Genomic DNA, 26,337 nt, shown 5'->3' on the forward strand with positions numbered 1-26,337 from the left:
TCACAATTGGAAACTGGGGGGGGGGGGGGGTGGAGTGTCCAATGGCACAAAGTACCCAGGCAGGTGCTTAGTTTTGGTTGGGCTGATGGTATGGCTCTACCTCTTAGTGGCAAGCTCCAGGTTCAGCAGCAGCACCCACAACAACTCCTCTGAGTGAACCGATGAGAGTGGGCCTGTCGCTATTTCTCAGCCAGCTTGAACACTTCCTCTGTCAGTCAGGGTCTCTGGGGAGGTCTGGACCATGTACCCAAAGCAGCCATTGCAGCTGTATGAGCAACAGTCCAAAACCTCGCCCATTTCCCCTCGACATCTGTAGGATTGGGGGACTGTGGGAATCAAAGCGATTTACACTAACTCATTTACCCATTTTCACACACACACAAATGATGGCAGAGCTGCATGCAAGGCGCTAGCCTGCCATTGGGAGCAACTTGGGGTTCAGTGCCTTGCCCAAGGACACTTCGGCATGTGGAGTCATGTGGGCTGGCAATCAAACCGCCAACCCTGCGATTAGTGACCGACCCGCTCTACCGCCTGAGCCAAAGCCGCCCACTTTCATCAGAAAGCTGAGACAAAGGGTTTGAATGTGGACCTGGGTGTACACCCACCACCGGAGTGGAAGAATGGCAGGCACATCTTACAGATGACAAGTCGAGGTTCAGTGGGCAGATCAGCTCCACAGTAGGTCCTGGTGTCAAGGACATGTGCCCACAGCCGCTGTTCCGTCACTATGTAGTCCAGCAGATGTTCTTGCTTGGACACAGCATGCATCCATGATGTTGTGTAGATGCGCCGATGCCGGAACAGTGTGTTGGTAATTACAAGCCCATGGGCTGCACAAAAACACAAAAATCTAGTAGCCTCCTGCCATTATTATTGAGCTGATCTGGCCTAGGTCTTCCAATCACTCCTGACCAGGTGCCAGCATCCTGGCCAACTCGGGCATTGAAGTCACCCAACAAGATGACTATCTCGAAGGACCACTTTAGCCAGCACCTGTGACAGGAGGTCATAGAAGGCATCTGACTCATCGGCCTTGCCTGCATCCCTTCACGGATGTTCATCTTCGGTGGGGGCATAAGTAACCACGACCATCTCTCGTTGCCTCTGATTGATGGGAAGGCAAGCCCTAAGTAACCTGCGGCTCACAGCTTCCCACACCTCACCGCCACGCTCCCACACCCCCTTCTTTCTTCTGTTCAGAAGAAGAGCCACTCCCTGTTGTTTGGCAGTCTCCTGCTCCGAGTAGAGGACTGACCACCCCTCATGGTGGCAGGAGCCAGAACCGGTTGACCGGACTTCCTGAATACCACAGAGATGGTACTGGTCCAGCTCCCGACAGAGGAGCAGCCTCTCCTCCGCTGTGAGCGTTCAAACATTCCAGTGGTTTTTTGTTGTTTCTGGAGGAGCACAGAGGGTAAGAATTCAGTCTCCTGACTCCGACAAATGGGGTTTGGCCCGGAGACCTCCACCTGGGGCCTCCGGCACAAGCTTAAGTTCTTTACATCGTAGTTTAGTGGTAACACACACACACATCACACATACCTCACACACTCACTCACATGTGTGGTTAGTGAGTCTGATGGGTCGTGCTTTCTCTTCTTCAGTCTCTTCTTCCTCATCAACATCCTCATCATCATCATCCTCACTGTCTCCCAGCACGAGGGTGGGACTGTGGGTGGGGCTGTGGGCGGGATTTGTTGTTCTCTGTTGCTCCGCCTCTTTCTCCAGAGCTTCTATCTCCAGCATCCGTCTCTCCAGGAGCTCCGCCTGCCGCTTCTGCTTCTTCTTCAACTTCTTTTTCTTGTTCTTCGAGATTTTACCCACCTAACACACACACACACACACACACACACACACACACAACAGGACATCTCTCTTGCTGTATTTACACACTGATCTACTGCAAGAGATGAAATCTGATCCTATTGTCAATACCTGGTGTATTTATATTGGTTGCTATAATATTGTTGTAATTCAAAATGTTTCTCAGCTGTCAGAGAAGAAAGACTGAATTAGATTTCATCTAATTTATTATATTACTGTAAAATACTTCAATACTGCACACATTCACAGCTACACCATTTTTGGCAATTTAGGCTACAAATCTGATCTGAGCTGTCAGTGTGTAAATAAAGCTGTGTATAAAATGTCATTTCATGTTGTTTCAATGTCATATATTGAGATATTCTTGATGTTTCTTCAGTGAAACAGACGATTTGTTTCCTTTGTGTCACTGACCTGTAAGAGTTGAGGAGCCGTGCTGACTGCAAACAAACACAGATATCACACTTTCATTATTTTATCATACATTTACAGCAGCTCTACAAAAACACTTTTAGTGAAGACGACGATTTCATTTCTTTCATTTTACACACGTCAGCACTCATAAACGTCCAAATACGTGGATTTGGGGACATTATTCCCTCAAAAGTGAATCTCACAGCTATGCCACTAAACCAGTTAGACCAGTGAAACACCAGTTCAGCAGTAATCAGATAAACTAACCTGGTTATCCATACTGGTCTAAGCTGGTAAGTGTTGTGTGTGTTGCACATAATAAACATGTCAGTGTTATCTTGCAGCGTCGCTGTTGCTCGAACACACCGAACGATCACTGAAATCTACAGACATAAAACTGCTAGAAATGAATATAAACGTGTGCGACCAGTGAAGAACACACTAAACTGTCTCTCCTGCTCGTTAATGTCAGGTCACCTCATGAATATTAATGAGAGTAACAGAGATGCACGCTCATGTAAATCCATCCTGCTCCCACAAAATATATCGCCATGGTGACCAGCTGCGTTCAGGAGACCAAACGAGACTGACGGATGAAATGAGGAATACCTGCAGATCCAGACGGTGGAGGAGCTCCAGATTTCTGCCACTCTGTGGCCTCGACGGCCATCCTGCGTACAAACGCGTCGTCCACACACATGAGAATGTTCTCGGGTTTGATATCTGTGTGGATGATCTTACACTTACTGTGCAGATAATCCAACCCCTGTAGGACCTGACACACACACACACACACACACACACACACACACACACACACACTTGTGTCAGAAAGTGGTTATCAGTGTGAAGAAAAGTTCATAGAGCAAAACACGTATTTCCAATAAAAATGGCACTTTTTGTATTTTGGGTTCAAGGGTCATCTGTGACTGTGCTATAAGACCTTCTGTCACTCACTTGCTTTCTATTTTAGTTGCATTGTGCTGGTAGCTCCGCCCATAGTGGAACCACATTGGTTTAAAATCAGCTCCACATGACTGAATATTAAACATGTAATATGTTCTGATGTAATCTCACTTTCAGAAGTGAGGTTAAGTGTCTAAGATTTGTGTGTGTTATTACCTGTTTAATGATGCTTTTCACACAGGGTAACGGCAAACCCTGATAATTAGACTTGATGATCCACTTGAGCAAATGATGACCGAGAACTTCAAACACCATACACACATCTGACAACTGAGTTAAAGAAACAACTGATCTCACACATACACACTGTAACACACACACACACACACACACACACTGTAATACAAACACTGTAACAAACACACACACACACACACACACACACACACACACACACATGTGTGGATATGAATTCCATTGACTCCAGAGATCTTGAAGTCATCTATGAGCTGAACGACCATATCTTTATTGGGGTCATCAGGATCTGTCTCACGCACCTGATATACAGACAGAGACAGAAACACACAAGTGTGCATTTATTATATTTAATATATAAACACACTTCAACTTTCATAACTCAAGATTTCCTCACAAACATAAGCTCATTAACATATTTTACAGTGTTACAGTGTGTGTGTGTGTGTGTGTGTGTGTGTGTGCGCGTTACAGTGTGTGTGTTACTGATCATGCGTTACAGTGTGTGTGTTACTGATCATGCGTTACAGTGTGTGTGTTACTGATCATGCGTTACAGTGTGTGTGTGTTACAGTGTTTGTGTGGGCGTTACTGTGTGTGCGAGTGTTACGGTGTGTGAGTTACTGAGCATGCGTTACAGTGTGTGTGTGTGTTACAGTGTTTGTGTGGCGTTACGGTGTGTGCGAGTGTTACGGTGTGTGAGTTACTGAGCATGCGTTACAGTGTGTGTGTGTTACAGTGTTTGTGTGGCGTTACGGTGTGTGCGAGTGTTACGGTGTGTGAGTTACTGAGCATGCGTTACAGTGTGTGTGTGTTACAGTGTTTGTGTGGCGTTACTGTGTGTGTGAGTGTTACGGTGTGTGAGTTACTGAGCATGCGTTACAGTGTGTGTGTGTTACAGTGTTTGTGTGGCGTTACGGTGTGTGCGAGTGTTACGGTGTGTGAGTTACTGAGCATGCGTTACAGTGTGTGTGTGTGTTACAGTGTTTGTGTGGCGTTACGGTGTGTGCGAGTGTTACGGTATGTGAGTTACTGAGCAAGTGTTACAGTGTGTGTGTTAGTGTTTGTGTGGCGTTACAGTGTGTGTGTGTGTGTGTGTGTGTGTGTGAGTGTTCCAGTGTGTGTGAGTTACTGAGTGTGTTACAGTGTGTTAGTGTTTGTGTGGGCGTTACTGTGTGTGTGTTAGATACTCACACATCTGAGGAGTTTAATTTCATCCAGCGCCGTCTCTGTGTAGTGCTGCGCACTCTTAACCACCTTCATCGCAACAAAACGCTTCCCTCTATAAACACACACGTTTAGCATACACATACTTACAATGAGTAGAACATACACATGACATCTATGGTGACAGATTATAGTGTGTGCGTGTGTCCATATGTTTTTTGTCCTTGTTCTGACCCACATGGCATATATGATACAACAGCTTGTGGTTGCACACACACATAGACATGGATGTGAGTGAGTACAGTTGCAATCTGCACACAGTAACACAACACCACAACATTGATACCATAGTCAGTGTGTGTGTGTTCCAAGTGTTGTGTGCAGTTGTCATGGTTACTCACTGAATATCCCAACACAGCCACACAGTGGAGAAATGACCCCAGCCCAGTTTACGAATCACATGATATCTGCCATTAAACAGGTCGCCAATCTTCACTGGATGATAGCCACCTGCAGCGCACACACACACACACACACACACCGCTTTAATGATCGATGTAGAAAGACGAGAATACAGATCACATTTCAGAACAGCTCCATCATACTGCTCGTTTCCACACAAGTCTGTTTCATAGTTACTTTTACAGTAAAACTAAACCAGATTCACTCCAGTTTCAACAGAGAAAGAGAGATTGGAGAACTACTGTCAGAATCATGATGTTTGAAATATAAAGACAGATTTCAGTGTCTCTCCACATGGGACAGCTCATCTTCATCAGACCTTTGCAGTAGTCTGCCGGATCTTCCTGCTCTTCATCATCCGAGCCCAGGATCTCTTCCTCTGGTGGGGCGGCTGGTTCGGGAGGAGGCGGTGGAGGCGGGGCAGGAGGCGGGGCTGACGGAACCTTCTGTGTGTCGGGCCTAAACACACACAAACACACACATTAGTTGTGCAGCTGCAGTCACACAAGTGCAGAGAACACCTTCATACTGTTGCAATGGAGGCAAGAATGCCATAAAAGTCATTTTCAAGAATCAAACACGTTTACAGCCTGTCTGCATCAGTTGCATCTGTTTACAGCAAAGTAAACGTTCTAACAACAAACCAATCAGCTTTGAGCTTGAGCAGACCTCAGTTAAATGTGTGAATCATCTCTATCCAACTCTATATTCAATTCAAATCAACTGTTATAAGCATTTACGTTTATTACGATGATGCATCACATTAGTTAAGCTCACAGTCAGCTGATGCTCAGTTGATCATGACATCTACCTATAGTCCCGTTAAAGTCCTCCTTCCTTCATGCTCAGCTTCCTTCTCATTGCATGTATGCCACAGAACTTCCTGTCTGCCAGTCTCAACATCTGTTCAGCTGTCCATTTAGGGGGCATTCACACTGACAGTTTAGTTCGAAACAGAGCACGGTTCACATGTAAAATTGGTCATGTGAAAGCTGTCATGCGGACCGCGGTACTGAACCCGAGACTACCCGTAGGAGGTGTTCTGAGTTCGGTTGCAATGGAACTGTAGCGCGATTCGCATGAATGTGAAAGCATCTCGGACTCTGGTGCGCACTCGTTCAGGAACTAATGCATGCGTTTTTGATCCCTGAAAGTCCCAAAAAAGTAATGACACACAAGTACAATGAACAATATAAATACTGTCACGTTATGCATATAATCAATACTATATATAAATACGATTATAGGTTATAAATATCGGGAATAATAGGAGATGACAGTGGTGATAACTTCACCTTGGGCAGCAAGCCGCCTCCCCCTGCACATCTGATGAGTTACGCAGTTGAGTTACTGTCTGTTCTGCATAATGGCACCAAAAAAAACAAGTATGATGAGTCGCGATGTGTTCGCCATGCGTGTTTGTGATGACGTAAGATGAATGCAAATGGACGGGGTTCGATAGAATCAAGTGAGTGTGAATGAGATCAACGCTGCGGGGGGCACCGGGCACAATCACACTCGGATTGTGTCCATGCAGGAGTGTGTGGATCGGTAGAGAGTTTGCCAGGAACACAATCATCACACCAACAGATCGCTTCAATTGTCAATAAAAGTTATACACTGATGAGACAAAACATAATTAACACCTGCCTAATATGCTGTTGGTCCTCCATGTGCCACTAAAACAGCTCTGACCCGTCGAGGCATGCCCTCTACAAGACCTCTGAAGGTGTCCTGTGGTATCTGGCAGCAAGACATTAGCAGCAGATCCTTTAAGTCCTGTCAGTTGTGAGGGGGGGGGGTCTCCATGGATCGGACTTGTTGGTCCCGCACATCCCATAGATGCTCAATTATATTGAGATCTGGGGAATTTGGAGGCCAGGGCAACACCTTGAACTCTTCATCATGTTTCTCAAACCGTTCCTGAAAAATGTGTGCAGTGTGGCAGGGCGCATTATCCTGCTGAAAGAGGGCACTGCCATCAGGGATACCGTTGCCATAAAGGGGTGTACCCTGCAACGATATTTATGTATGTTTGACGTCCACCTGAATGGTCGGATCGAGGGTTTCCCAGCAGAACATTGCCCAGCGCATCACAGTCCCTCCACCGGCTTGTCGTCTTCCCACAGAGCATCCTGGTTCCATCTCTTCCCCAGGTAAAGGTGCACACGTACACGGCCGTCCACCTGATGTAAAAGAAAACAGGACTCATTGGACCAGACTTCATCAACTGCTCCAAAGTCCAGTTCAGATGCTCGTGTGCCCACTGTAGGCACTTTCGATGGTGGACGGGTCATCATGGGCACTCTGACCGGTCTGTGGCTATGCAGCCCCATACGCAGCAGGGTACGATGCACTGTGTGTCGTGACGCATTCCTCCCGTAACCATCATTACAATTTTCGGTTCGGGCCAGATGGGATAGCCTTTGATGCCCTCCTGCATTGATGAGCCTTGGGTGCCCAACACCCTGTCGCCGGTTTGTCAGTACTCACCACCGCTGTCCGGGAGCACCCCACAAGCTTTGCCGTTTCAGAGATGCTCTGAGTCATAACAATTTGGCCCTTGTCAAAGTCACTCAGGTGTACACTCCTGCCCATTTCTCCGGCATTCAACACATTGACTACGAAAACTGATTGTTCGCTCACCATCTAATCTACCCAGACCTTGACATGTGCCCTGGTTAGGGGATCATCAATGTTATTCGCTTCACCTGTGAGTGCTCATAATGTTTTGGCTCATCAGAGTATATTTGATGGAAGGGGTCCTGACTGAAGATAGGTTATTGTTGCTAAAATCTGTTCATAAACAAAAGATGAAGCAGTGCATTAAAGGAAGATTTTGTAAGTTCATGGAGACTCATTTTGCCCAAACTAAGCTAACACATACAAACGCACACACATCTCATTCACAGCACTCATAGACATTCTCAGGTTGGGCGTCACATTCTAACAGCCCTGTGTGTTGAGTCTATACATGCACACACGCACACACACGCACACACTCACTCCACCTGGCTGCATCTGAGTCACTAAGGCATTTTGAGGATGGTTTGAGGTAACATTAATGTTACAGAACACCACTGCAGTTATCCACTCGTTCAAACACAATTTTATCATGATCAATGTACAACAGCAAACCGATAACATTACTGCAGAAGTTATCATTGATTAACATTAATCCAACTTTAGCTAAGTTAGGCAAAGATAGCATTGACATATCCGGCTGCTTGACATTAAGAACAAGGAATAACGTATGTAACGTTATATCGCTAGCTAACGTTAGCTAATTATCTAACGTTAACCTTAATAACAGCGGCTCTGACAACGTAACTATTTTCAGCTTCTGAGGAGCAGGTTGGCTCATCATATAAAGTTAGGCTATTTGTAATCTTAACTACTTGAGTTGAAGTAAAGCTACTGTTTTAACTCGGTCTCGTTTAACATCGAGCCTCTTAAATGTGCTCTCAAAGTGCACCAGATTGATGCATTTAACTTTAAAATGTACACTATTTTCTTCCGAGGGAACAGCCTCCCCCCCCCAGAGGGTCCGAGGTCCACCCACCACAGTCTCACAAAATCCTGTGGGAAACACTGCATTAGTTTATCTGTACATTAGTGAAAGTTTTCAGTGTGTTTATAAAGATTGTCTAAAAATATTGTCTCAATAGTGAGTAAATGTGTGTGTGTGTGTGTGTGTGTGTGTGTGTGTGTGTGTGTGTGTGTGTGTGTGTGAAACTGACTCCATAGTTCATTTGTGACAGAGATATGTTATAAGGCTCATATCAGTTAAATTATTCACTGGACACATTTAAAGTATTAAATTTGCTCACAATGGCTGATTTATTTGACAAAAGTACTGTCTAATTCTTCATAATCCTCCAACATTTTACACTTCATATTCTCTTCTGGTCCTAATAAAGTCTAGAATCAACTATATAATATTGGGTTAACTGATACTGAAGTACATCAAAAGAAAGCACATTAAATGTACTTATTTCATTCACCATTAGATGACTTATACATGGGTTAGGGAATATGTTCAATGATTTACAGTAATATGCCACCTTTATCAGGAAACAAGTTCAAAAGTTTCTGTTCTGCTGTAGCTAAAAATAGAATATTCAGAATATATCAGACCGATATAATAAATGGAGGTAAACTATATTTTGGCTTATTTTAGCAAACTGCACAGTTTATGTTTGAGCATAAACCCCTTATAAAACTGTCAATGTAATTCAAATGAATGCAGTGTATGCATGAAACAGAACCAGTGCTTTCAAACACAAAATAACACATGGAAAAATATCAGACTGACTGAATAATTTGTAGCCCAATAGAAACTAGAACCGGTCCAGACTCTTGATGTAGAACACACACACACACACACACACACATTACCTGTGTTTAGCTCTGTGTCGCAGTCGAAGTGCACTGAGCGCTAATGTGAACGACTGACAGTAACTGTGGCGCTCCATTATTAATATTTGCTCTTGCTGTCTGTGTCCCCCGCTGTAACTGAAAGAGTCTGTCTCTCGCTCTGAGGACATTCAGAGAATGACACCAAGAAACTCATGACCAATTCACACTCCGCTGTGATGTGCTGCAGTTTCTATATGCTGACGGTGTGTCAAGTCATTTTTATTTGTGTTGCGCCTTTCACAACAAACATCGTTTCAAAGCAGCTTTACAGAAAATCATGCATTAACAGAAGATAAAACTGTGATATCTATAATGACTTAAGAGTCATCACTGTGTATAAAAATAAGTAATTAAATAATAATTGTATTAATAACCCCAGTGAGCAGTTGAAGGCGACTGTGGCAAGGAACATAAAACTCCATAAGATGTTTATTATTGGAGAAAAAATAACCTTGTGAGAAACCAGACTCACTGAGGGGGCCGGTTCCCCTCTGACTAACCCCACCCTAACCCTAAACCAGACTCGCTGTGAGGGCCAGTTCCCCTCTGACCAACCCCACCCTAACCCTAAACCAGACTCGCTGTGGGGGACAGTTCCCCTCTGACCAACCCCACCCTAACCCTAAACCAGACTCGCTGTGGGGGACAGTTCCCCTCTGACTAACCCCACCCTAACCCTAAACCAGACTCGCTGTGGGGGACAGTTCCCCTCTGACTAACCCCACCCTAACCCTAAACCAGACTCGCTGTGGGGGACAGTTCCCCTCTGACTAACCCCACCCTAACCCTAAACCAGACTCGCTGTGGGGGCCAGTTCCCCTCTGACCAACCCCACCCTAACCCTAAACCAGACTCGCTGTGGGGGACAGTTCCCCTCTGACTAACCCCACCCTAACCCTAAACCAGACTCGCTGTGGGGGACAGTTCCCCTCTGACTAACCCCACCCTAACCCTAAACCAGACTCGCTGTGGGGGACAGTTGCCCTCTGACTAACCCCACCCTAACCCTAAACCAGACTCGCTGTGGGGGCCAGTTCCCCTCTGACTAACCCCACCCTAACCCTAAACCAGACTCGCTGTGGGGGCCAGTTCCCCTCTGACCAACCCCACCCTAACCCTAAACCAGACTCGCTGTGGGGGCCAGTTCCCCTCTGACCAACCCCACCCTAACCCTAAACCAGACTCGCTGTGGGGGCCAGTTCCCCTCTGACCAACCCCACCCTAACCCTAAACCAGACTCGCTGTGGGGGCCAGTTCCCTCTGACCAACCCCACCCTAAACCAGACTCGCTGTGGGGGCCAGTTCCCTCTGACCAACCCCACCCTAACCCTAAACCAGACTCGCTGTGGGGGCCAGTTCCCTCTGACCAACCCCACCCTAACCCTAAATCAGACTCGCTGTGGGGGCCAGTTCCCTCTGACCAACCCCACCCTAACCCTAAACCAGACTCGCTGTGGGGGCCAGTTCCCTCTGACCAACCCCACCCTAACACTAAACCAGACTCACTGTGGGGGCCAGTTCCCCTCTGACTAACATCATGAATATAATGTAAATATGACTTATGTATAGTTAAAGTTATAGTTTAATAATTATAAACCAAGTAAGTGTTTAAACATAGATTGTGTTTGAACTGTAAGATTAATGATTAATGTCTTTGAAGTTCATCCTGGATTAACTGCAGAAGTTCACATAGATGCAATTGTCCTTGTTAATTGGCTGATGAAGCTTTTTTTGCAGTTGTTAGTCTATGCATTCCATTTCAAGATCGTAGTCCATCAATAGACCGAGGTGATGCAGGCAGAGATCAGGAAGGTAATTTCGGTGAGGTTCGGTGTGGTCCATCCTAAATCCAACATTCAGACAGTGGCATATGAAGTATCCCATGTCTTATGGTTGGAGTTGGCATCAGTTCATCCTCTGAAGTCCATCATAATAGACTGAAGTGATGTTTGGCTGCATTTAGTCATCATCATTCAGAGACACACAGCAGTGGAGTCCAACACGAAGCAGGAATGGTGCTGGATCCAGACGGTTCTGGTAATAGATATAAATCCCGAGGTTGAGACAGGGAAACAAATAGAATAATGTTAGTGTAGATGTCATTCAATGTATTTAGTTATAGATTAAGATAAGTGTTTCAGGTTCCGGCAGACCTAACTAAAGCAGCATAATTGTGAGTTGATGGATAAATTAGTTGTATGCCTCAATAAATAGACGAGTCTTTAGTCTAGACCAGTGATTCTCAACCCTGTTGCCCCCAACACTGCACATTTTGTATATCTCCCTTTTATGACACTATCTCCACTAATGAGATTATGAGTTGAATCAGGTGTGTTTGATTAGGGAGATATCCAAAATGTGAATTGTTGGTGGGCCTCCAGGAACAGGACTGGGGACCACTGGTCTAGACTTAAACTGAGTGAGTGTGTCTGCTTCCCGAACCGTCATAGATCATGAAGAGCTAACAATTGTTATTAAAAAAAAAGTCAAAAGCCACAACCTGCATGTTAGATTCAATACCAACTAAGCTCTTAAAAGAAGTATTCCCTGTAATTTCAGAACCTCTTCCTTTTTTATTTTATCCTCCTTTTCTCCCAATTTGGATTGCACAAGTCCCACTACTTAGCAGGTCCTCGTGGTGCCATGGTTACTCACCTCAATCTGGGTGGTGGAGGACAAGTCTCAGTTGCTCACCACACATCCCATTGAGAGCGAGAACCACTAATCACCACCACGAGGAGGTTACCCCACTCTACCCTCCCTCGCAACCGGGCCAATTTGGTTGCTAAGGAGACCTGGCTGGAGTCACTCAACACGCCCTGGATTCAAACTCATGACTCCAGCAGTGATAGTCAGCGTCAATACTCGCTGAGATACCCAGACCACCTCAGAACCTCTTCTTAATATTATTAACTCCTCACTATCTTTAGGACATATCCCAATAAACTTTAAAATGGCAGTTATCAAATGCTTATTAAGAAGCCACAGCATGATTCTGGCAAATTGGCTAATTATACACTGATTTCAAATCTCCCATTTATGTTGAAAATACTAGAAAAGGTAGTATCCCTCCCAAATATGTTCATTTTTACAGAGAAATAGTATATACGAAGAATTTCAGTCAGGATTTAGGCCTCATCACAGTACAGAGACTGCACTTATCAGAGTTACACATGACTCTTATCATCTGATCGTGGCTGCATTTCTCTATTAGTGCTTTTAGATCTAAGTGCTGCATTCGACACAATAGATCACGACATTCACTTGAATAGGCTGGAGAATTATGTTGCATCTGTGGAGTTGCATTAGCATGGTTTAGGTCCTATTTAGCAGACCGCTACCACTTTGTCTATGGAAATGAGGAATTGTCAAACCAAACAAAAGTAAAATATGGAGTGCCACAGGGATCAGTTTTAGGGCCTCTGCTTTTCTCCATGTATATGCTTCCCCTGGGAGATATTATCAGGAATCGTGGAATAAGTTTCCACTGCTATGCTGACGATACACAACTTTATATTTCTTCAAAACCTGATGAGATTTCACATTTCTCAAAATTAGCAGAGTGTATCAATGAAATAAAAGATTGGATGGCCAGAAATGTCCTTCTACTCAATTCTGACAAAACAGAGGTTCTAATTATTGGACCAAAAACCTCTAAAAATAAGCCGCTAAAATATAATTTGACTCTAGATGGATATTCTGTTACATCATCTTCAACAGTGAAGAACTTAGGTGTTATATTTGATACCAATCTGTCCTTTGAAAATCACATTACAAATGTTTGTAGAACAGCATTCTTCCACCAGAAATATTGCTAAATTAAGGCACATGCTCTCGGTTGCTGATGCCGAAAAACTAATTCATGTGTTCATGACCTCAAGACTAGATTATTGTAATGCATTACTGGGAGGATGTCCAGCAAGATCAATAAATAAACTTCAGTTGGTTCAAAATGCAGCAGCCAGAGTGCTGACGAGAACCAAGAAATATGATCATATAAATGAATGATTGAGACGAGATCTAATGTTTAGTAGCCCTAACATTATATGATGCATAATCTTAAATATCTTCAAGTTTGACCTTAATCAAACTTTTTCTAAATGATTTAGTGAGGGATTTGTGTTTGGTAGATTAACCAGTTTCACTGCTTTCTGACCTGGGCCACAGTTAGTCAAATACTATCATTATTAAGACAATGAGCCAAATGACTAGAGAGGAGAGCGGCACCTTCCCTGGAGGGATGGAGTCCGTCTCTCTATAGCAGGTCAGATCAACCCCAAAAACTCTTCCAGTTGTCTATGAATGCTATTCTCCGGACACCACTCAGACATCCAGCCATTCATTGACACTAATATAAAATAAACCATATCACCACAACGAGCATGGAGGGGACCAGAGCATATTACTGTGTCTGACATAGTTTTTGCAAATTCACACACCTCTTTAACATCATCTCTAGTGATCTCCAACTGGTGAAGCTGGACATGAATAACAATTTTCGAAAATCTACAATTAGCATTAGCCAGTACTTGTAAATATGATCTGATGTCAAACGCCTGAGCCCATGAAATGCATTTAACAGTGTTGTCTGGAGTCTCCATTTCCACATTCCTTATAATAGTCACGTATGACCAAGGCTCTTTCAACATGATTCTCAGTGGGTGTACCACTGAGTGGGGAGAATCGATTGGAAACCCTAACACAAACTGGAGAGTGGTGTCTCTTTGCTGAGTATGCCACCAAGACCTTACCTAAACATCCTGCTGCAGAGGCTCTACAGCCGGAACCAAAGTGTGTATGTTGCTTTCTGTACTACTCGCATCCGAAACAGTATCTACCGGCTTCTCTTTCTCACTGACCTCCACTAGCATTCGGATACGAGTCTCTAACTCATTAAACTTCTCCGTCAGCCTGACTAATTCCTTACATTTATCACATGTAAATTCCTCACTGCTGACGGTAGAAGCTATAGTAAACATGTGGCATGCAATGCAGGAAGAAATAACATGAGTGATTGCCATGACTTACCGCAATTGTTTGTTGTTGTTATAATAGTTGTTCTTGAGTGGCAAGGGTTTGAGATCGATGTGGTTCGATGTTTGAGATTGATGTAATGATCCATTTAAAATACAGAGGAGAAAACGAATGCACGTAGTCGAGAAACAAGTTGTAGAAAAAAAAAATAAAAGTAAAAAAAAGAAGAAAAAAAAAGAGAAACGGGTCCGCATGGTAAAATACACACAGTTGAAACGGTACAAAAGTGGAAAATAATCAAGCATGTGGTAAAATGGCAAAGGACAAAGCAAATGAACGTATAAGAATAAGCAATGCTAAGCAGGCTAGCAAGCTACAAACACAGACTTGTGCAGCGTGCAGGCAGCAACCATAATAGTCCAACTCTGAATGGCTCCAAAGAAGCTAAATGAAAGATTTGGAGTGGCCTAAATCAAAGTCCTGACTTGAACCAAGTGTGTTGTTTGGGAGGAGTAAAGTTTACATACGTGTCCTGAACAACCAGATGCATTTACCAGGGAGCAATAACAGTCACCTGCCGCTTGACGGATTTACATCCGTCTCTGTCCAATGTCTCTTCATGTAAAGGATGGATAAGTGGGTAATCACGCTGCCACAAGACAAGCTGGCGCACACCGAATTTGTAAGCACACATTGTGGCCAACGGCCCAACATTTCAGACCATAATAAACATAAATAATGATAAACATCTTTGAGCGCTGACAGCACATCCACAGTTCGTTTACCTAGTCATTCATGTTTAATTGTAGGCCTGTTTTTTATTTAAACCACCTCAGCTGCAAGTTTAAAGTTAATCACTATACTAATATATTGGAATAACACAATTAAAAGTAAATTCTGATTTACTGTGAAACTCAAATCAGGATAAAACCGATGGTTAAAATGTAACCCTGATCAGTTTAAAATTTGGTGCAACAAAATGTTCAGATATACCTTGATTTAACAGTTTAAGATTAATCCTTGTGGGTGCAATCCACTCAACAATATCTCATATCTCTCAGACTGTGATCAGACTGCTGACCATCTCGTTTTCCTTGGGCACTTGGTCGTTTCATGATCGGATAGCTATCGGATCAGAAAAAACACATGACACATATATATATATATATATATATATACACACACAGTATCTCACAAAAGTGAGTACACTCCTCACATTTTTGTAAATATCTTTTCATGTGACAACACTGAAGAAATGACACTTTGCTCCAATGTAAAGTAGTGAGTGTACAGCTTGTATAACAGTGTAAATTTGCTATCCCCTCAAAATAACTCACACACAGCCATTAATGTCTAAACTGCTGGCAACAAAAGTGAGTACACCCCTAAGTGAAAATGTCCAAATTGGGCCCAAAGTGTCAACATTTTGTGTGGCCACCATTATTTTCCAGCACTGCTTTAACCCTCTTGGGCATGGAGTTCACCAGAGCTTCACAGGTTGCCACTGTGAAGACACGTCTATGTTCATGAATGTTCACACACACACACACACACGTGCTCACGTGAACAGCTCATTTATATCCAGACAGTCTTAAAGGTGAAGAATTTATGAATGCAACTGGTTTCAGACTGACGGTGTATCCAAGTGAAACATGTATGAAATGTTTCCATTGGTTTCTCAGTTGTATGATTTATTAACAATCACAATAAAACCACACCTGAAACAGAGTTTGCACAAGCACTCTCAACATGAAGCATACATGTTATCTGTGCTCAAACATGTGCAGACGCTTTCAGTTTCAACGCTACAAACATACAACACAGTTGAGAAACTCATTCGTTCACATGTGGTTATTACGGTCAGTAAATGTGCTCGTTTGCTGAACTTTTTCACAGTTTGATCTCACATCTGATGTCATATTTTCTTCATCTAAATAACTAACATACAAGGAGAACACAACACTTCACACACAATGAAAAGACATTTCTCTCCGTTCTGTATCCAACATCATGTGATTGTAACCTGTCTGCAGCACTCTGCACCTGTCTGTCTGTCTGTCTCACTTCCAGATGAGCTTCACTACATTTACAGGACGCAACACTCACTGCATCTACATCACGGCTTTATTCACACCCGATTAGCTGAAGTTTGTCAAATGTTTGAACGAAAAGTTAATCTTAAAACAGTGAAGGATCAGATGCTTTTCTATCATCTGCAGCTTCTTTTGTTACACTAATAAAAGTCATTTTCTTACTGAGAATCTTTGGTAAATATATCAAAAAAAGATGATGTGTCTCAAGCTGTGCCACTGCTTTTATTCTTGTTCCTGAAGGAGGCGAGTAACTATCATTAGTATTTAGGAATCACTTTTTTAGTAAGATAATGACACGTTTTTTCAAACCTTTGGATGAAGAAGCGCTTTATGTCTGGATTACACAACATCTAATATTTTGTGCCCTCTCTGTGTTAAAGGTGTTCAAAAAGAGGAAGTCATGCCATGCTGTGGGTGTGGCAGAGAATGGGGCACAGAGTCTTTTGCATTCCTACAGTAACCCTGCTTTTTATCTTCTTTAAATCATACACTTGCCGACTATGTAATATTGGGCATCACACACTAATCGACTGTCAAGTTGATCCGATAACAAACGCATGGAAGCACGCGCCCTCCGCATGACAGATGTAAACAAACACCGATGTATGGGAACACTGCCATTGTTGTTGCTGCTACTCTGTTCTGATGTATTTGTTCACATGCAGAATCAAAACTGAACAGTTACAACTTCTCATTCAGGGAAATTGCCAAAGCTGATTTACTGGTAATCCCCAATGGGTCCTGATCACACATGATGTCTAAACGGAAAGGTTACCGGCCAAGGCTGTATGTGTCTGGACTGGTTAAAAATATCGATTTTCCAATGCATCATAATCTTCATTTGAACGATCTCAATAATATCGATTCTTAAATCCCATAATCAATCTTTAAAGATCCTAGAAGGGATTTTAACCATTCTAGAATTTCCCCAAGCTGAGCCGTTGGATTAGCCACGCCCCCTTTTTCCAAAACCCGCAATCCAAAGATTCCAAAAGTTGTTTTATTAAAAACAACAGCAGTAAAAGTGCGCCCTCAACTGACAACTGTTATGAACAACATGGCATAAAAATGGCATTAAGCATCAATAATTCGCTGCGACTACAACAATGTGAGAACACACAACATGATTGACAGGCAGAAAGTCTCATTGTCCAGGTAAAATATCCCACAACACTCATTTCATTAATATCTTTCAGGGAGTAGGAACATGTTTTGCATGCCTTTCCATGATAAAAAAAATAAATCGCTTACAGAACCTTTAACTATATACACAACTCTCTACAATGACAGTAAATCACTCACATATTCCGCCATATCCGACTATAAATGTGATTGTCCACTGGCTGGTAAATGTTGAGATTTCACTCAGCAGTAATTTGAGTAGTATCGCTCTCTAGTGCTTGAGGCGAAGGCAAGGGAGCGCCACCTGTCTGTCAGCTGCTGTCTGGAGGGTCCGTTTTCTTGCTTTCAGCTCTCTCTCAAAGTGTCCTGCACCATGTTTCCTTGGGTCTGCCATGGTTTACTTTCCCTGTGGCATCCAGTGAAGAGTTGGGCAGCTTTCTGCAGACATGTCCAAGCCATCTCCAGCGGCGCAGCTGCACAACTTCTGAGATGGTTTGCACTCCTGCTCTGCTCAGGAGTTCTTTATTTGGGATTATGCTGGGTTCTTTATTATTTGCCTCAATCCAGGTGTGGATGACGAATCTCAGTTGCATCCGCATCTGAGACCGTCAATCCGCGCATCTTGTCTCGTGACTTGTTGAGCGCATTACCGTGGAGACGTAGCGCATGTTGAGGCTTCACGCTATTCTCCATAGCATCCACAAACACACAACTCGCCACACGCCCCACCGAGAGCGATAACCACATTATAGTGTCCACGAGGAGGTTACCCCATGTGACTCTACCCTTCCTAGCAACCGAGACAATTTGGTTGCTAAGGAGACCTGACTGGAGTCACTCAGCATGCCCTGGATTCAAACTCATGACTCCAGGTGTGATAGTCAGCGTCAATACTCGCTGAGATACCCAGAACCCCCATAAAATATTATTTGTTAAATTAATATTTTTTGTAATGTACCCTGTTGTAAGGTCCTCTGTATAATGGACAGCATTCGCTGGGAGAGAATTTCTTTAATTTGTAATCAAAATGGACATTTTAACTACATTGAATCCAAATGAACTGGAATCGAATCAAGAGCTTGTGAATTGGGTTACAGATGGTAAATCTGTATCAATACTCACCAATACTACATGTGATCAGATTGAGCTGCCATTTCTATATCTTACACACACAACAACAACCGCCATTCGCCACAAAGTGGCGGTGACGTCACCGCGACGCTTGTGCCAGGCTATGTGCACGTTAAGACCACGTGAAGTGTCGAACGCCCGCTGGCAGGAGGTCACGGGACAGATCCGACAGGTGACACGGGTCGAATGACTGAGATGACTGGCTGATGCACCACCTGTGCCCCCTACTGTGCCAACTTGCTGTGCTTTAGCCACCCTGCGCTCTGCTCGTCGTTGTGAGTGTCGCTCCTCTGCACTCCGTTGTTGTTGGAGGGCGACTGCCTTCAACTGGCCAGTAGTGTCCTTCACAAGCATCTTCCAAAGAGGCCGATATTGACACTGCTGGTACCAGTCATCGGCAAGTCCACTCAGCTCCACATCCTCCTGTACCACATCACTCCATCTCTTCTCCAGCCCGTGCTGCGCCCGCTTAGCCCCCTCTATCCGGCCGAACAAAAGCTTTTTAGGCATGCAGTGGCCGGGCATGCGGGCTACATGACCCAGCCAACCTTGCCTGCCGGAGGAGCTCACCGATGGGACTTTGTCCACATCGTTCAAAGATTTGTGAGCTCCTCACACAATCCATCCTGGTTAAACACAGGATGGATCGTAGGCAGGCCAGCCTAAATGTTTCTAACCGGCGAATATGTTCCATTAGGGGGGTCCACACAAGCATAGAGAAGGGAGGGAATGACCGTGGCCGAGAATACCTGAAGCTTTGTGCGGAGCGACAAACCGGTTAGCTTCCACACAGCTTTATGCAACCGATGAAAAGATAATGCCGCTCGACTGTCAAACCGGAGCTGGTCATAAGCACACTTCCCAGGTATGGAAAACACTCCACTCTCCACAACTGCCCCATCACCAATTGGGAGCTGTGGGGGTGGAGTGTCCAATGGTACATAATACCCAGGCAGGTGCTTAGTTTTGGTTGGGCTGATGGTAAGGCCCCATCTCTTAGTGGCAAGCTCCAGGTTCATCAGCAGAGCCCCCAACTCCTCCTCTGAGTGAGCATCAATCACCAGATCATCCACATACATAATGTGGTTGACCAATAGGGAGCCATCCCTTGACTGCAACCGGGCATCGATCAACCTCCCATGGTACCAGATGGAAATTCCTCCAGTACAGCCATCGAAGGCTTCACAAACCACGTGGTCGAAATAGATATAAATAATAAAGTCGCTCCCTGTGGGTGGCTGGCTGAGGTGCCATCTTTGGAGGAAGTACAGAGCCTGAGACCAGGAAAGGCACCGGGCAGAGATGATCTCCCCAGTGAAATGCTGAGGGAGGGTGGTGTTTGTGCACAGACTGCCCTACATGACATCATAACAACAGTCTGGACCACTGGGTGGGTTCCGCAGGATTGGAAGGATGTCCTGGTGGTCCCTCTCTTTAAAAAGGGGGACCGCACAGATTGTAACATCTACGGGGCATCTCACTCCTTAGTGTGCCGGGAAAGGTCCTGGCAAGGATTATTCAACATCGCCTTGCCAGGCACACTGAGGAGAGGCTTGCGGAGCCCCAGTGTGGTTTCAGGAAGGGGCGGTCTTGCACAGATGCCATATTCTCTGTCCGTCTGCTACAGCAGAGGTGTAGGGAATTCCAGCAAGACCTACATCTCTGCTTTATTGACCTGGTCAAGGCCTATGATACCATCAGTAGGCCTGGGCTCTGGGTTGTTCTTCGTGCTTTCGTAGTCCCTGACCCGCTGCTCGCGATCATTAAGGACCTTCATGATGGCGAGCGGGCCCGGGTAAAACTACGTGGTCGGGAATCTGAGCCATTCCCTGTTCACCTTGGAGTGCGACAGGGATGTCCTCTGGCTCCCATATTATTATTATTTAATATCTACACACACACACACACACACACACACACACACACACACACACACACACACACACACACACACACACACACAGTATTTGGATTGTATTCAGGCATGTCCTGGTGCAAATATCCCAACGATTCATATATGTAATGTACAGCAGCTTTACATCGAGTTGTGTTCAGATATGTGTCCTGTGTGTGCGTCTCATAAGACTGAACTTACAGGCTTTGTGGGTTGGAATCATGTTTATCTAATTTCACATCAATCGGATGGATGTTCATTTGGCTTTCATTGAATCATTCATTCATTCTCTAAACGTTACAGAAACGTCGAAAATTTCATCAAATTGTTGGGGGGGGGACAATAAACATAACAATCCTCAAGAGCAATTTTTGAAGGGGACACCAAGGTTTTTTTTTTTTGTTCCCCCATTTGCATTTGTATTATTTTATTTCTTAAACAATTATTTTAAGAATATATCATTATATTATTTACAATACACATATTTTAATGATATTTTAGGGGGGACAACCCTCAGATGGGGGGGGCCCTGACCCCCCCGCGATTTCCGCCTATGGGTCCGTTTTGTTTGTGTGTCTGTTTTGTTTGTGTGCCTGTTTTGTTTGTGCTGTAATGTGTCTGTTTGTGTGTGTGTGTGTGTGTGTGTGTCTGTTTTGTTTGTGTGTTATAATGTGTCTGTTTTGTTTGTGTTCTTGTGGCTTTGATGCACAATATTGTTATGCTAATATAAATGCTAATAAATAACAGCATGCAACACTGAGATTGTGTGTGTGTGTGTGTGTGTGTGTGTGTGTGTGTGTGTGTGTGTGTGTGTGTGTGTACAGTGTGAGATGCATTACAGTGCTCTTCTGTGTATACATTTTCCATCAGGCAATACAGACAGACAGAGAGACAGAGAGAGACAGGTGAGGATGAAATAGAGGACAGGCGGATGGACAGACAGGTAGATGTGAGGTATCAAGATGTTTTACCTTTCTGGGGAAGAGGATTTTTCTGAGTTGACGGACATGAGCACGCCACTCGCTCCCGAAAAAACGGAGCAGAAGCACAACGAATAAAACCCTCGTTCTGTCTTTCAGTCTATCTGTCGGTCTCTCTTCCGGAGCGTTATGCGTCTGCGTGCTGGAGGTGAGGGGGTCTTCCTCCTCCTCCGTTCTTCTCTTCCTCACGGGAAAAGAAAGGATGGAGGACACGCTTCAGAGCGGATCGGATGTGAATATTACACTGACTCACTGTTTCCTGTCTGTCTCTCTGTCTGATTGTTTTGTTTCTGTTCGTTCAGCTGCTGTCGTCTGCTGATGAGAAGCAAGTCTCTCACAGTGTCTCTCGCTCTCTCTCTCTCTCTGCTGCGCTGCATAATAACAGCTCTGTGAAGGCAGCGGGCGATACCACTGCAGCGGGCCAGCAGGGGGAAACTGTGCTCATACATGAGCTCGTCTCACTCTGTCTCACTCTGTGCTCCCCTCACACACTTCAGCGCTCCCACTCGCCTCGTTACGACATCCTGTATCTCGGGGCAACGCTCCTCGCTCCCTCTCTCTCTCCCCCATTTTACAGCTGCTGTTTTAACATTCACCATCCGGTCCTTTCGTCCTGTCTGTCTCTTTTACTGCAGATTTGATTGTTTTCATATGAGTGTGCAGGCATATTGAAGACCCCATATTGATCAGAGCATGTCTGTCACTCTCCAAAGATCTGTCGGTCTGTCACCAGAGATCTGTCTGTCTGTCTGTCTCCAAAGATCTGTCTGTCTCTCCCCAGAGATCTGTTGGTCTGTCTCTGTCTGTCTCTGTCTGTCTCTCTCCAGAGATCTGTCTGTCTCTCTCCCCAGAGATCTGTTGGTCTGTCGCTGTCTGTCTCTCTCCAAAGATCTGTGGTCTGTCACCAGAGATCTGTCTGGAGTGGTGGCGGCGTAGTGGCTAAAGCACAGGGCTGTTAATCAGAAGGTCACAGGTTCTAACCCCATGACCACCACCATTGTGTCCTTGAGCAAGGCACTTAACTGTTCCGGGGGGATTGTCCCTGTAATAATTGCACTGTATGTTGCTTTGGATAAAAGCGTCTGCCAAATGCATAAATGTAAATGTCTGTCTCTCTCCCCAGAGATCTGTCTGTCTGTCTGTCTGTCTCTCTCAAGAGATCTGTCTGTCTCTCTCCAGTGATCTATATCCAAAGAGACACTGATAACAGAACAAGGCATAGTCAAACCCAACCGCCAAAGACCTCCACTTAAGGGGCCGTTCACTCCGAACGTGTCTGTGTTTTTAAATGTAATCATGGGCTAGACAGACGTCTTTGACCCATGTGCTGTGTCTCGCTGTTTTTTCAGCTAATTTTCACAATGGGTCTTTTCCAAAACCTAGTGAGCTGCCTTGCTGTCTCCTGACTTCATAGACAGCTGTCTACTATGGGAGCATCCTCTGAAATTGAGCCTAAAAAAGAACGATTTGGAAAGCTCTTCACAGGCTCCTCGCCATATTCAAATACCGCTTTTAAATGCAACTTATTTCAATACAGGTGGCACAAGAGGAACGATGCAATACTCAGAGTATAAATATACACAGCACACACACATTGTGGGTAAAATAGTCCATTTTCTATTATTTTAAACTGTTTTATCATTAGTTTTTAGTATCGAATGGATTCAAAGTATCTTTATAATCAAATTGCTCTCGCTGCTTCTGCCAACTTGGATTCATTTTTCCACCCAGCTCATCACAGTGCATTCTGGGATTGCCTACCTGGGGAGATATACGTCATTAAGATTAACCCTATCTTTTGGAACTGCCTTCGTGTCAAGAGCGCACCTGTGATGCCTTAAAATGCTGCCTCTAAAGTCAACTCACTAGGATCTGAATCAGACCCATTGACTCTCACTAATAAGACCACAGATGGAAATCAAAGTGAAGAGATTTCATATGAATATTAATCAAGTACATAATGTACATACAATACTGCGTTATAACACACAAACATCTGAAAACACTGGCAGGAAAGCCATCAGATTTCAGAAAGATTCCACTGAAACTAAGCTCATCTCTCTCTCTCGTGTGTGTGTGTGTGTGTGTGTGTGTGTGTGTGTAAGTAGGCCATGTAAAGATAGCTGCATCAAGCAGCCTCAATTCTGACCCCTAAAATATCAAACTGGTGAGAGACAAAAAGAAGAAATCAGTTCTTTACCTCATCTTCTCTGTCCCTCTGTTCTATTCCCCCCACTCACTCTAAAGACGTGTGTATTAGTATGCATGTCTATATATATATGTGTGTGTGTGTGTGTGTGTGTGTTTCATCAGTTCTGCACTCTTCTTTAGATAATCACAGATCTGACGGTTGCCATGGTGACGGGCCAGTTGGTTCCAGCCTGTTGTGTTGTATATCACAGGAAGTGTAGTGTGTGCATGTGTGTGCGTGTGCGTGTGTGTGTGTGTGTGTAAGACACGGTCAGTAAACTAGTTGTTTGTGTCTTCACCAGCACTGAGTCAACAGTAAAACTCAATCTCTCTTCAGTTCAGCACACGGTGCAGTAAAGGCATCGGGTCGGTTTGTTGTTCTGCATCGTGTTCTGATGTGACTCCGTAGTCAGTACTGTTAAATGTGTTTAACAGAAGACACACATTTATAATATATACAGTAACTTGGCTAACAGGGTTGAATGCTTGAGCTTGATGAATGTAATCGTTGGGAACAGTCAAAAAGATCAAGACCTACGAGGTAGGATAGGCTAAAGACAGTGACATCTGATGAACTTAAACCGAGCGATGTTTGATCTGATCTGATCTTAAATAATCGTATCAACAGCTGCTGCAAGCATCAAGACACTTAGCAAATGTAATGTTTTGTGTTCCTCTTATGAATCACTGTGTGATAATGATGATGATCAGCTCCCCCTGCTGGACTCAAGCAGCACTGACTCTACAACAGCATTTGTGAGACATTCACAATGCCTGGCCAAACCACACACACTTAAGAGTCTATGATTGGATCATTATTGGATTCAAATAGTGAAAGAGTGGTTCAGGGAGCATGAGGAATCGTTTTCATCAATACAAGATCTCGGCCAAAAATGAATGCAACTCTGTGACATTGTATGCAAATTTGTTTTTGGCCAGGCAGTGTACACAACTACACCACAATTGTACAGAGCGGTTATCAGAGTTACCGTAGACTTTATAAGTTCACACGAGTCTGACCATTCTCTGTTGACCTCTCATCAAGTGTTTCCATACACAGAACTGACCATCACTGGATGTGTTTTTCATTCGGAGGAAATTCTAGAGACTTTTGTGTGGGAAAATCCCAGAAATACTCAAACCAGCCCATGTGATTATCTAATCAGCCAATTGTGTGGCTGCAGTGCATAAAATCATGCAGATACGGGTCAGGAGCTTCAATTTCACATCAACCATCAGAATGGGGAAAAAGTGACCTCAGTGGTTTGGAGCGTGGCATTTTTGTCTACGATAGACAAACACTTTTGGACAATGGTTCTGCAATAGCACACCGAATACCGGACCCACTGTCGACAAACACGACAGCAGAGCCCTTTCTCTGGGCAGACCGGCCACGGAAATGCAGCCGGAAAAGGGGAAGGAGAACTAGTGTTCTCGTCAGACTAAGACGTTGCACAAATCGACCCCCCGCTGCCCATCATTCTACTGGCACAAGTTCAGTCTCTGATCAACAAGCTCTGCGAGTTGAGTGCGCGGATCTCTTTCCAATGAGGGACTGCTGTTCGATTACAAATGTGTACTGGTCGGTGCTGCACTGTCTCTCACTGTGTCTATTGTCCAGCACATCTATAACAGGCGGCGTGTGATAAAAGCTCGGAGGATCACCAGAGACTCCAGCACACGAGTCATGGTCTGTTCTCACTGCTGCCATCAGGCAGGCGGTATCGCAGCATCAGGACCCGCACCAGCCGACTACATTATGCATTACGATGCTTATTTTCAGTCACTTGTTTCCCAGCAAAGTAATCTATGCTGTAATGTGCTAACTTTTGTTGTTATTTGCAGATACTTTATTACTCACTTCATTTATTTTTCTAATGTTATTAATATTGTATTCTTGTTTAAATGCATTCATTTTATATAATACACAACAATATAACATAACTAGTATGCGCCTCACCTTGAAGCTGTTAACGATGATGTTTATTTCAGTTGCTCTTGCTCTCTGGTCCATTTATTGATTGCAAAACTGGCACGAACAAGTAACCAGTAAAAGACGAATGATTTAAAGCCGCTATAGCGAGAAGCCGCCTCTGCTGGTCAAAATAAACAGTACAAGATTTACCTTCAATAGGGGCTTTCATGCCATGCATTCACTTAGCAGTAAAACGAGATCTGTCTGGTTAGCCTATTACAAATTAAATTCAGAAAATAATTAATGACATGAATTCAAGAACTGCGTTTTTGAAGTATAGAGACAACTCATCCTTTCTGTGACAGACTCATTGATCTGCTCCACTCAACACTGTTTTACTACTTCATGGACTGTGTGAGATTGTATTATATCTGTGTCTTGATGATTTGTAGATTGGATTCAGGTGTTGCAGATTATTACACATCTCTCCTCTATTGACCAGAGCCCCTCTGAAGGGAAGCCCACAATATTAGCAAACCAATTTATATATTTGTATTTATTTATATACATTCACTGACTGACGAGGAG

General features: G+C 44.1%; 1 protein-coding gene across 3 annotated transcripts in view; it reads right to left on the minus strand.

Annotated features, from left to right (window-relative positions):
• LOC127638257 (SRSF protein kinase 2-like) overlaps nt 1-22,000 on the minus strand; it is a 34,218-nt gene extending 12,218 nt beyond the window's left edge. For all 3 annotated transcript variants that reach the window (XM_052119701.1, XM_052119702.1, XM_052119700.1), the window contains exons 1-9: nt 21,636-22,000; nt 5,351-5,490; nt 4,971-5,079; nt 4,597-4,684; nt 3,615-3,704; nt 3,364-3,468; nt 2,851-3,016; nt 2,242-2,267; nt 1,563-1,827 (exon numbers count right to left, since the gene is read on the minus strand). In XM_052119701.1, coding sequence (XP_051975661.1) covers nt 1,563-1,827; nt 2,242-2,267; nt 2,851-3,016; nt 3,364-3,468; nt 3,615-3,704; nt 4,597-4,684; nt 4,971-5,079; nt 5,351-5,490; nt 21,636-21,673 — 1,027 coding nt within the window. In that variant the 5' untranslated portion in view covers nt 21,674-22,000. The remainder of the gene's footprint in view (nt 1-1,562; nt 1,828-2,241; nt 2,268-2,850; nt 3,017-3,363; nt 3,469-3,614; nt 3,705-4,596; nt 4,685-4,970; nt 5,080-5,350; nt 5,491-21,635) is intronic.
• Nucleotides 22,001-26,337: the final 4,337 nt, after the last annotated feature.

The sequence above is a fragment of the Xyrauchen texanus genome, chromosome 46 (genome assembly GCF_025860055.1).
Source record: "Xyrauchen texanus isolate HMW12.3.18 chromosome 46, RBS_HiC_50CHRs, whole genome shotgun sequence".
NCBI lineage: Eukaryota > Metazoa > Chordata > Actinopteri > Cypriniformes > Catostomidae > Xyrauchen > Xyrauchen texanus.